This window comes from Babylonia areolata, chromosome 13, assembly GCF_041734735.1.
Source record: "Babylonia areolata isolate BAREFJ2019XMU chromosome 13, ASM4173473v1, whole genome shotgun sequence".
NCBI lineage: Eukaryota > Metazoa > Mollusca > Gastropoda > Neogastropoda > Buccinidae > Babylonia > Babylonia areolata.
This window is the reverse complement of record NC_134888.1, coordinates 3,896,238-3,908,737: the sequence shown is the minus strand read 5'-3', so window position 1 is coordinate 3,908,737 and position 12,500 is coordinate 3,896,238. Positions and strand designations below refer to the sequence as shown.

The 12,500-nt window shown below is 46.3% G+C and overlaps 1 protein-coding gene across 2 annotated transcripts in view; it reads right to left on the bottom strand.

Annotated features, from left to right (window-relative positions):
- The window catches only part of LOC143288794 (uncharacterized), a 31,361-nt gene that overhangs the window by 10,054 nt on the left and 8,807 nt on the right, over window positions 1-12,500 (bottom strand). The window contains exons 2-5 of one of the 2 annotated variants that reach the window (XM_076597428.1): window positions 11,889-12,495; window positions 11,124-11,322; window positions 5,505-5,762; window positions 2,045-2,235 (exon numbers count right to left, since the gene is read on the bottom strand). In XM_076597428.1, the coding sequence (XP_076453543.1) occupies window positions 2,045-2,235; window positions 5,505-5,762; window positions 11,124-11,315 (641 nt within the window). In that variant the 5' untranslated portion in view covers window positions 11,316-11,322; window positions 11,889-12,495. The remainder of the gene's footprint in view (window positions 1-2,044; window positions 2,236-5,504; window positions 5,763-11,123; window positions 11,323-11,888; window positions 12,496-12,500) is intronic. The other variant, XM_076597429.1, reaches the window with a different exon arrangement.

Here is a 12,500-nt window from a genome sequence, read left to right as displayed (position 1 = left end):
ACACCAACACACACAACCACACAACACCCACCCGCAACATAAACACACTCCCACACACCACACGCACACCCTCAACACATACAAACATCCGCAACATAAGCAGACCCCCCCACACAGCACCCACCCACAACACATCACACACAACAAACACCCACATCCACATCATCAGCATACCCCCACACAGCACCCACCCACAACACATCAAACACATCAAACACCCACATCCACAGCATCCGCATACCCCCACACAGCACCCACCCACAACACATCACACACAACAAACGCCCACATCCACAACATCCGCATACCCCCACACAGCACCCACCCACAACACATCACACACAACAAACACCCACATCCACAACATCAGCATACTCCCACACAGCACCCACCCACAACACATCACACACAACAAACACCCACATCCACAACATCAGCATACTCCCACACAGCACCCACCCACAACACATCAAACACATCAAACGCCCACATCCACAACATCAGCATACTCCCACACAGCACCCACCCACAACACATCACACACAACAAACACCCACATCCACAACATCAGCATACCCCCACACAGCACCCACCCACAACACATCACACACAACAAACACCCACATCCACAACATCAGCATACTCCCACACAGCACCGACCCACAACACATCACACACAACAAACACCCACATCCACAGCATCAGCATACTCCCACACAGCACCCACCCACAACACATCAAACGCAACAAACACCCACATCCACAGCATCAGCATACTCCCACACAGCACCCACCCACACAACACATCACACACATCACACACAACAAACACCCACATCCACAGCATCAGCATACTCCCACACAGCACCCACCCACACAACACATCACGCACAACAAACACACACAGCCGCAACGAGCATACTCCCAAACACACACCCACAACAAACACCCACACCCACAACGTGAACACATCACGACAGACACACACACCAAAATAAATCACACATTTTATTGGGACTCCTAGTGCAGTTTCCCCAGCCTCACCTCCCAGGCAATCTTGCAGCCCTCTACTCTCATCAGCGGCCCTATACTTGCCCCCCCACCCCGCCACACCCCCCAACACACACACACGCACAACATGAACACAGCACCCACAAACACCAAACGAGACGCAACTTGATTTCACCCACGGGGACGGAGCATCTGGGTAACATCACGACAGGAAAGCATGTGACCATGCTATGAATTCGTCAGAACAATTTTTATGTTAGCATAACGTCGGAACAAACTGCAACTGAGCGTTAACAGAATAATACGGCGAAATCGTTAACAGCTGCCATCTCTCAACAGCCACAACACTGACGCACCAAAACAAAACACACACATCCTCACCCTCCTTACATCATCCTTATCAACATAGAAAATTTGATACTTAGAAATACTGGTAAGTGTATGAAATTACATCCCACAGACGTTTTATTTGGAATTCAGGATGACAGATATAGCAAACATGATCTTATAAAAATAAATCATATTATTTTGATAGGTAAAATGTGTATCAGTATTGCTAAAAAAACAACAAAAAGACTGTCTATTTTACAACTGATCTTTGAACAGCAATTCAGTATTAGACATCGATATATTATATAATACCTTATGAATCTTAAAGAAAAGGGAAAAAGAAAAAAAATCTATATGTAAGTGGGGGGGAAAAACAACAATGACATAGTTATGGAATGCAGGGTATTGCTTTTGATTATTGTCACGTTTTTTTGTTGTTGTTGTTTTGTGTGTGTGTGTGTGTGTGTGTGTGTGTGTGTGTGTGTGTGTAATTGCTTAGGTTCACTGTATCCTTTTTGTTGCTGTTATTTTGTTCCCTTTTTTTTTCTTTTCTTTTTTTTTGTTGAATTAAAATAATGAATTTATATACAAAATAAAACGATGGTCGACCCAAGAAAGTCCGGGTAAAAAAAATAAAAAAAATAAAAATAATAATACACCATCCTTATCCTCTGTACACACACAGCCATCTACAGATACTCACCCTCCCTGCGACTCCTGGTGCAGTTTCCCTTGCTTCACCTCCCGGGGCGACTTGGCGCCCTCCATCCTCATCAGCGGCCCCATGTCTGCCCCCTGCGCCTTCTCCAGGTTGTCCTGACCCCCGTACGACACCTTGGGGGCGGGGCGCTCAGGGGGAGTCACCACCCCGTAGTTGTTGATGATGTGGTCCATCTGGTGTCAAACCGGCTGTTGTTTAACTGTCAACCGTTTCCGGTCTAACTTTGGGTTGTTGTTGTTGTTGTTGTTTGTTGTTTGTTCTTGTTCTTGTTGTTCTGTGTAGTCAGTCGTTTCTAAAAGCCAACCATTTCCTGTCTTTTCGATGGTGGTTGTCGTGGTGGTGGTTGTTTGTTAATCTTTTTTTTTGTTCTGTGTTGTCCTGTGTGTTGGTGTGGTGGGGTGTGGTGGGGTGTGGTGTGGTGTGGTGTGGTGTGGGGTGGGGTGGGGTGGGATGGGGTGTGGTGTGGTATGGTATGGTGGGGTGGGGTGGGGTGTGGTGGAGTGTGGTGTGGTGTGGTGTGGTGTGGCATGGTGTGGTGTGGTGGGATGCAGTGTGGTGTGGTGTTGTGGTTCTTGTGTTGCACACCATGATGCTGCACTGGACTGTGTATTGCACTGCAGTGTGCTGCATGACTTCCTGTCACAACAGGTACCGTATTGTTATTGTTTTGTATTGTATTGTTTTGTGTTGCACTGAATGGCTTCACTGTCATAACACATTCCTCTGTGTGAAATTCAGGCTGCTCATCCCAGCGGGTGAGTTTGTCAGCACAGAACAGCACCTCTCTCTCTCTCTCATTCTTGTATGTAAAAATAAACGTGTATCTGACTTGTTATCAAAACATAGTTTTCCTAACAATTTTGCTTGGGACAACCCTTTTGCTGCTGTGGGTCGCGCCAAATGCACGTAGCACACGGGACCTTGGTTTATCGTCCCATTCAAATGACCAGCACCCCAGATCACCACTCGAGGACTTATGGAAGGGGTTGGTGGGGAAAATCCCAGTCCGTATGTATATATATATGTAGTCTATATATATATATATAGGAGTGATGGCCTAGAGGTAACGCGTCCGCCTAGGAAGCGAGAGAATCTGAGCGTGCTGGTTCTAATCACAGTTCAGCCGCCGATATTTTCTCCCCCTCCACTAGACCTTGAGTGGTGGTCTGGACGCTAGTCATTCGGATGAGACAATAAACCGAGGTCCCGTGTGCAGCATGCACTTAGCGCACGTAAAAGAACCCACGGCAACAAAAGGGTTGTTCCTGGCAAAATTCTGTAGAAAAATCCACATCGATAGGAAAAACAAATAAAACTGCATGCAGGAAAAAATACAAAAAAAATGGGTGGCGCTGCAGTGTAGCGACACGCTCTCCCTGGGGAGAGCAGCCCGAATTTCACACAGAGAAATCTGTTGTGATAAAAAGAAATACAAATACAAATATATATGGAACTGGAAGCCACACACACTTGCCTCCTACCATCAGGCACATTACCACAAAGCCACAACTCCACTTTCTTTCAAAGTTTTTTGCTCCACATTATGGATGACGAAGGAAACGTGAACAACTGCACAAGCGTGCTGACAGACAAAAGAGAAATAAGATAAAATGAAACAAAAGAAAAAAAAACTCACACATAAAAGCAGACATGAATCACTCCGTCCATACACTTCTCTCACAGTACACAAACTGTTCCTTCAAATTTTGATGACGTAACCCACATTCACGCGTGTCCCCTTTCACCCTTACATGCAGTATGTACATGCACACACACACACACATACACATTCATGCACACCCACACGCAAACATGCACGCACACACACACACACACACACCAGCATACACAAAAAAAACAAAAAAACATGCACACACATACGCAATCTCACACACACAAACACCCTCAATCTCATATAAAAATAATATTCTTGTTATTCTTCCCCCCCTCTACCAATCAGCTTGCATACCTGTCTCTGGGATGTTGAAGCTGAACCTTTTTTGCAAAAACGTTTGTGCGACAGTCGCTGATCCAGCCCGCTCTAACCTTTCTGACGGAGCACTTTACCCTTAAATAGCACTAACCTTACCAACACTTCCCCTGAACTACTTTCTTCTTCCCTTTTTTTTTTTTTGCAGCCTCTGCATTCAATCCTCCAGTCTCACTCTCTAAATTTCTGGTGTTCCGGAAGGAAAGCTGTTTGTTTTGTCAGCAGAGCTTTTTTTTTTCTTTTTTTTTGTTTGTTTCTCCAGCAATCCTTCACTCACACCTCTTCCCCCACCCTCCCTTCCTCATACCCCTCCCCCTCTCTCAACTCATTTCCTTTCAAATCGGTCAGGCCTGAGCAAAAACTCAGCCGAAAATGGTAGACAGGTGTGTGCTGCTATTGTCCTCAGCAGACCCAACATGAGGCAGACGATGAACTGCTTCCTAGCCACCAGACCACCTTCCCACCCTTTTTTTTGGGGGGGGGGGGGGGGGAGAGAGTGGGGGTCTTCTGGGGGGTAGTGATTTGGACAAGTTTCGTTTTTGCATGGTCGGCTAGACCGAGCTAAACATGATGTGAATGGGAACACACCTTGTGGCCGTTACAGACCCGTCCCAAACTGTCAGACTTTATTCGCTTGGGACCATTGGGCTAGTCAGATTTTATTCGCTAGTGACTGTTGGGCGAGTCTGAAACTGTCAGATTTTATTAGCTTGCAGTAACTACTGGGCTAAACCAAGACTGTCCCATTTTATGAACATACAAAAGGGAAACCAAAGAAATAAAAGGCTGAGTGTGATGTTTTAATGATCTTATATCAAAATCATCAAAACATCTGTGAGGAATACAAAGTTGACATAAAAAAAAAAGGTGGACGCTGCATCATCAAAAATATTTTGTTCGTGTTTGATCCAAGTCAAGAGCTTGTGCCTCAGGCCTGTTCAAAAACTAGTAAACATACACAGAGAATCTAGCACACACTGAGTCACACATGCACGAAAACACACACACATTCAGAGCATCACACACACATTCAGTGTCACACACACTCAAAAGCATCTCACATGCAGGGTCTCACACACACACACACACAGAGCGTCACACACATATTCAGCATTACACACACATTCAGCGTCACACACACACACACACACACACACAGAGTGTCATATACACTGTGTCACACACGCACACACAAAAAACACACACAGTATCACACACATTCAGCATCACACACGCATTCAGCATCTCTTTCATGGACACATACACACACAAATTGTCATTAACACCGTATCACACACTCACAAACAAAAACAGAGCATCACACACCCACTCAACGTCTCTCTTAATAAGTAAAACACATACATACAGATCCCACCCCCCCACCCCCTGCCAGTCCTCCCGCCCGCCCCCCCTCCCTCACACACACACACACACAAAATCAACAATATCCACCTTGCCATGGTTTCGCTCAGCATACTCAGTGGCCTCTTCGCCGATGACCTTGTGGGCAGGAACGCTGTTGTTGTTGTTGTTGTTGTTGTTGCTCAGACTCATGTTGCCGTAGTTCTCCATCAGGTCCCGCATGGGGCCCCCCTTGTTCGATTCCGCGATCTGCGCGGCCTCCCCTTTGACGGCACGAGGGTGGACCGCGGCCTGCTGGGGGGGGTCAGGGTACCCCCCCATCATCTCGTCCATCACCCCCTTGTTGGTCTGGCAACACACACACACACATGTAATGATGTATACACTACTCTTAGTGCTGTCATCCTGGTTCACCTATTCCCGGTTCAACTATTCCTGGTTCACCTGTTTCCCCGTTCATGGTTTACCAGTTCCCGATTCACCTATCCATCATTCACCTATTCCTGGTTTACCTGTTCCCCATTTGCCAATTTGCCTATTCCCAGTCCAGTTATACAAAAGGTCTACATACTCAGTTGCTCTGTGTATACATGTACTCAGTTACTGTGTGTGTGTGTGTGTGTGTGTGTGTGTGTGTGTGTTCCTTCTTTATTAACTTCTTTTCACTCTAACAGTGTAAGTGATATTAGACAAGGGTAGGAAAATCGAGTGGGGGGGGGGGGGGGGAAGAAATTACTGTGTATGCATGCAAGCAAGTGAAAGTGTGTGTGCGCATGCGTGCGTGCGCGCGTGCATGTGTGTGTGTGTGTTACATAAAGAAAATGACTGATTTAAGTTTTGTTTAAAATTTTTTTTAAAAAGCATAACAATATAACCTCTTTCTAATGAAACACTAACAACTATAACAGCAAACCAACTGGACTATTCAACAAGGAGTTGAAAAAGTCATACATTAGCAATGGACTGCTGAAGATTGTCAACACTGAACAGAAATCATCCTCAATGTGTGTGTGTGTTTGTGTGTGTGCAGGCCCGCACACCCGCGCACACATGCTTGTGTGTGTTAGAGAGAGAGAGAGACAGACAGACAGAGAGAGAACAAGAAGAACAAAACTTTAATCTCCAGGCCTCCAGCCCCTAGAAAGAGGTCAAAAGTACACAATATGGTGATCACTCAGCCACAAGAAAATGTAAAATACGTACTAACTTAAACCTGTAGAACAAAAGTGCTTCTTGTGCATAGTAAATTAATTCTAACTTTCATCATTGTTGTCACATAATTCCTGTCGTATCTTCAGGGCATTAAACATATAAATGCAGAGTTTACGAATACTGTAAACAGAACCATTCTTCTGAGAGAGAGAGAGAGAGAGAGAGAGAGAGAGAGAGAGAGAGAGAAGCAGAACTGGTAACAACAACAAATAATAGCAATTATAATAAAGGAAGTTTATCTCCTGCAGTCTCCTGCTCTTATTGCAGGATATTTTCAGTCCAAGGAAACTGCTCAATGAACATGTATCACTCAGTGCCTCCTTCCCATTTCCAAAGTGTCAAGGACGCACACAATACATCCTCATAACAGAAGTCCAGTACTATGTTAATTCTTCTTCACTGTGCTAGACTGAGATCACAAACTGCTTTGTTTGTACCCTGTGACTGACAGACACTTTTGTAGTTTTGATGTTGACAGATGACCCTAAGTCTTTGCCATGAGAGGGAAGAGGAGACAAGGAAGAGGGGGTAAGGGGGGTGGGGGGTGGGGATAGGGGTGAGAGGGGGAGGGGTGAGAGGGGGAGGGGTTAAGGAAGGAGCAGTTTCTCCTTTCCTTCTCTCCCCACCTCCCTCCCTTTCACTGAGAGCACCCTGACTGGAAAATGAGATGGAGAGAGAGAGAGAGAGAGTGTGTGTGTGTTGAGTCACTGAGTGAGTGAATGTGTGCATGTATGGGGGTGAGGGGGGGAATATGTGTGTGTGTGTGTGTGTGTGTGTGTGTGTGTGTGTGTGCGCGCGCGCGCGTTAGTGTGTGTTTGTCTATGTGTGTGTGTGTCTTTGTGTGTGTGTGTGTGTGTGTGTGTGTGTATGCATTTGTGTGTGTGTGTGTGTGTGTGCGCGCGCACATGTTTGTGAACGTGTGCGTGCATATGATTTTTTTTTATTATGAATTTGTAATAGTGTTGCCTTGCACTGAATTATATTGCAGAGGGGAATAAAAATTATAAAGAATCGAACCTGGGTCAGGGAACCTCATTTGCTAGCCAGGTGTTCTACCACTGGAACTGGAGTGGTGTTTCACCACTAAAATTAACATGTTCTGCGTTTTATTTCTTTGTGGGTTTTTTGTTGTTGTTGTTTTGTTTTGATTTGTTTTTTTGTCAACAGCTGTGATCGAAATCCCTTGCATTTAAATGATATCTCTCCCCAACTCCCCAAGAACGCTAAGGAAACCACTGCTATAAAAACATGAGCCACAGTCACCTTCAGATAAACCAGGTGTATTTATTCGAAGTATCAAATTATCTGGACTGCAGTTTATACAGGTATACATCACACTAGCATCAAGACAAATCCCTGAACTAAATGGTACAGATTACTAGACGGAAATAGATTCTTGTAGAGCTACCAACCATGCAAATGTAGTGACAAGCTAGTACTAGTGAGTAGTATGCACATCTGATCTGTCTGTGAAAATTATGTGTGATCCATCATCACTGAGTAACTTGGTCCTCTAATTCACACACACACACACTGTTCAACTGTTAAATACACACACACAGTGTGTGTGTGTGTGTGTGTGTGTGTGTGTGTGTGTGTGTGTGTGTGTGTGTGTGTGCGTGAGTGTGTGCACATGCACATGTGCGTGCATGAATATATGTCTACATGTATGCATTCTGCAGTCTGAAGAAATATATGGCAATGTTTTTTTTACCAAGCAAAAACTGTAATGTACATGTTCATGTAAGGTGAATACCAAGAGCTAAAAAAAAAAATATATATATATATATATAGATAAATATATATATATATATATACATATATATATATATTATATTATATGGCAGTTGTATCTAAGATATTCTGTATCATGTATGGACAGACATATCAACTCATGTGAATCCTGTACGCAGTGTAGGCTTAAAAAATGCTGTTTAACCTCACCTTCAACGGAATATCTATAAATAACATTACACAAGATATGTGTGAGGATTTTTAAGGTATCCCCGCCATTCAGCAATTCACCGCACCCGTTTCAAGTCATTGAGAGTAGAATAAACATTGACAGCAATACATGAATTCATGTGTCTGTAAAGATCTGGTGTAATGGCTCGGCCCATATATATATATTTTTTTTTTTTCTACTTGGATTCCACTGGGTTTACACAATGCACCACACAATATAGCCATCAATGCCACGAAGCGAATGGCGTAAGTCAACTCAGCAGGTGGTGTTTTTGTGTGAGTGGTGTATTTTGCTGTTAAACAGACTAGAGTCTGATGACTAAATAAACTACTAAGAAACCTAATCAGAACTCTCCTGCTCTCTCTCTCTCTCTCTACCCCTCACACACACACACACACACCACTTAACAAAAATGTAAGAAATATGAATTATCCAAGGAATCATCTTTCAGATGTCACAGTATACACACACATGCATACACACATACACTCACACATACACACACACACAGAGAAACATGCATGTGCGAGCACACAACACCATGCACTCCAAAGCATGAAACACTGAATGAAAATTATGCACATGGTGTAGCTGAATATGTCTCCCTCAGACTGCTGATTCAACATTCTGTTTTCTGCTTTTTGTCATGACACCAGGAAAGTCATATAGCTTGCGTGTTGAGGATTCTATCAGCTCACCTATCCCTTTTTTTTCTACCCTCATGCTAGTCACTGAAACACACAGTGTGTGTGTGTGTGTGTGTGTGTGTGTGTGTGTGTGTGTGTGTGTGTGTGTGCGCGCGCGCACATGAACAACACATGCTCATGTGCATCCATGTATGCTTATAGTTCATGTCAAATTTGCTAACATTACTGTGACTACACATGTGCAATGTGTGTGTCGAAGTGTGTGCATTTATAAACGTATGTTTTGCTTTCCCACACACTGTTCCCAGCATGTGATTTCCTCTGCGCACGACAGTGAACGCCAACACACCCACTGGCGGACATGCATACAGCTATGTTACAGGTGATGTATACAAAATTTCCGATTTCAAGGAGGTATCAAAGGTTGCAGATTCATCCATATTTTTTTTATGCTACACATCTGCTCTAAAAAATTAGAAATGAAAATACACACACACACACACACACAAACAGGGAAGTACACATCCATACATAAACAGCGATTTCAGTTTCAAGGTATTAAACCGAGCAGATTGATCCATATATGCTACACCACATTTACACAATAAAAAATAAATTAAATAAATAAATAAAACATCACAGGGAAGATCACTTTTAAGTAAAGCAGTTTCAGTTTCATAATGACAAAGTGTGCAAACTGATCAACATCAGATGAAAGGAAAAGAAAAGTTTTTCAAAGAAGCTGATACCAAACTAATTCATAAACCAAACGTGCTGGGCAAAGGACCTAGTGACTACCAGACAACATAAGCACCTGGTAATCCCCACAGTGACAACATGCACCCACCCACACTGCCCACCCATGATGTGCTCCCCCCCCCTCCTCCCCTCTCTTTCTCTCTCCTTCCCCCTCCCTCTCCTCCCTCCTCTCCTCCCCTCTGTCCTGCCCCCTCTTCCTCTCCCATCTCTCCTCCCTCTCAACCCCCTACTCTCTCCTCTCTCTCTCCTCTCCCTCCCTCTCCACCCCTACTCTCTCCCTGTCTCTCCTCCTCCCCCCAATCTCTCTCCTCCCTCTCACCTGCCCCATTTCCCTCCTCTTGCCCCTCCATCCTCCCCCTCCCCCATCTCTCTCCTGCCTCTCTCCCTCTTCCATCTCCCCCTCCCCATCTCTCTCCAGCCCCATCTCCCTCCCCCATCTCTCTCCTGAATCTCTCCCCCCCCACTCCCATCTCCCTCCTCCTCCATCACTCTCCCCCCCCCCCCCCCCCGCCCCCATCTCCCCCCCCCCCCATCTCTCTCCTGCCTCTCTCCCTCTTCCATCTCTCTCCTGCCCCATCTCCCTCCCCTCTCTCCCTCATCTCTATCCTGCCTCTCTCCCTCTTCCATCTCCCCCTCCCCATCTATCTCCTGCCCCATCTCCCTCCCCCATCTCCTGCCCCATCTCTCTCCTGCCTCTCTCCCTCTTCCATCTCCCCCTCCATCTCCTGCCCCATTTCCCCCCCCCATCTCTCTCCTGCCCCACCTCCCTCTTCCATCTCCCCCTCCATCTCCTGCCCCATTTCTCCCCCCCATCTCTCTCCTGCCCCACCTCCCTCCCCCCATCTCTCTCCCGCCCCATCTCCCTCCCCCCATCTCCCCCCCAATCTCTCTCCCGCCCCACCTCCCCCCCATCTCTCTCCCACCCCATCTCCCTCCCCCCCATCTCTCTCCTGCATCTCTCCCTCCCCCCATCTCCCTCCTCCTCCCCCTCTCTCCATCTTCCCACTCCCTCTCTCCTCCTCGCTCTCTCCCTCTCCCCTCCACCTCCCTCTCCTCAACCCACTCTGTCACTAACTCACCTGTGCTCTTTACCCGTCACTCACTCTCACTCACTCACTCACTCACCTCGGCTATTTTCCTGGCCGTGTCGGAGCGCAGTCGCTCCCCGGGCCGCGGCGAGTTGTAGTTGTCGACGTTGTCGCTGTAGTCGAACCACCTCTCCATCGTGCCCCGGTTCCTCTCCGCGTACGCTGCCCCCTCGGGCCGCAGCCTGGGGTGGGGGCGGGGGGAGGGGGTGTACTCTCCGTTTTCAGCCATGCCGCTCCTGGGTGGTAATAGTAGTAGCAGTAGTTGTAGTAGTAGAAAGCGCTGCTAAAAACTACTTATACTCCTCGTGATGATGATCAGTCGAAGGTCAGGTCGTCCCTGCTAGGTGAAAGCCTGTTTCACAGCTTTTTTTTTTTCTTTTCTTTTTTCTTCTTTTTTTTTTTTCTCTCCACTCAACTACGACGGAGTATGAAGTTTTCTTCAACAAAAACTCCTCGCTTGTCACTTGCAGCAAGATACTACTAGGCCGGCGGGGCGGAAAGTGACCTGGAATCCGGTTTCGTGGGACAGCTAGTTATTATAACACGGGTAACACGCGGATCCGATGACTCTTTAAACGCTCATACACCAACCAGCACAGACACACACTATTCAACGACTTCGGTGTCGCGAAGAAAAGAACATAACAAAACTATAACTCCAAGGCTTTTTCTTTGAGAGCTAGGATCCTCACAGTGTTGAGTTGTGTGGCACACACACACACGCACACACACACACACACACCTACACACGAAGCTGGCTGGACACGCATGAGCGGGCACAGAATCCTCACAAGTGACTTACTCAGTCCAACGACGGACGGACGATTCCGGCTCCTCCAAACTTCAGCTCAACTTTGAAACGGGAAGAAGACTCGTGAACAGCGACACCGCTTCTGACTCACTGGACCGGTCGTGGTCTTTAAAAAAAAAAAAAGCAGTCACGACGCGGAGGAGACGATCCCACTGTTCCCCCACCAGCTTTGCGCGAAGAGAGAGAGAGAGGGGGGGGGGAGAGAGAGAGAGAGAACCGGACGACACACACACACACACACACACACACAGGTGGCTGGTTAGCCCACAGGTCGAGCTGCATCAACAACCCCTTCTCATCCTCCCCCTAAAGAGCTGACGGTCGCTTTTTTTTTTTTTTTTTTTTTTTTCTCCCCTCCTTTTTTTTTTCGTTTTTCTCTTTTCCTCCCTTGTCGATTTGGCCAACGACTGTCGCGTCACGTTGTGTCACCGAAGAGAGAGGAGGGGGCAATGCAATTCACCTTTCCAGTGCAGTTGCTGGTTCTCCTCCAGTACAGTTGCGTTGACTTGGCTTGTGTGTGATGACATCCACTTTTGGTGCTCGTTTTCTGGGGGGTTTAACAGTTGTGTCTTACTTCCTTCAGTCGATCCTGCTTGGTCTGAA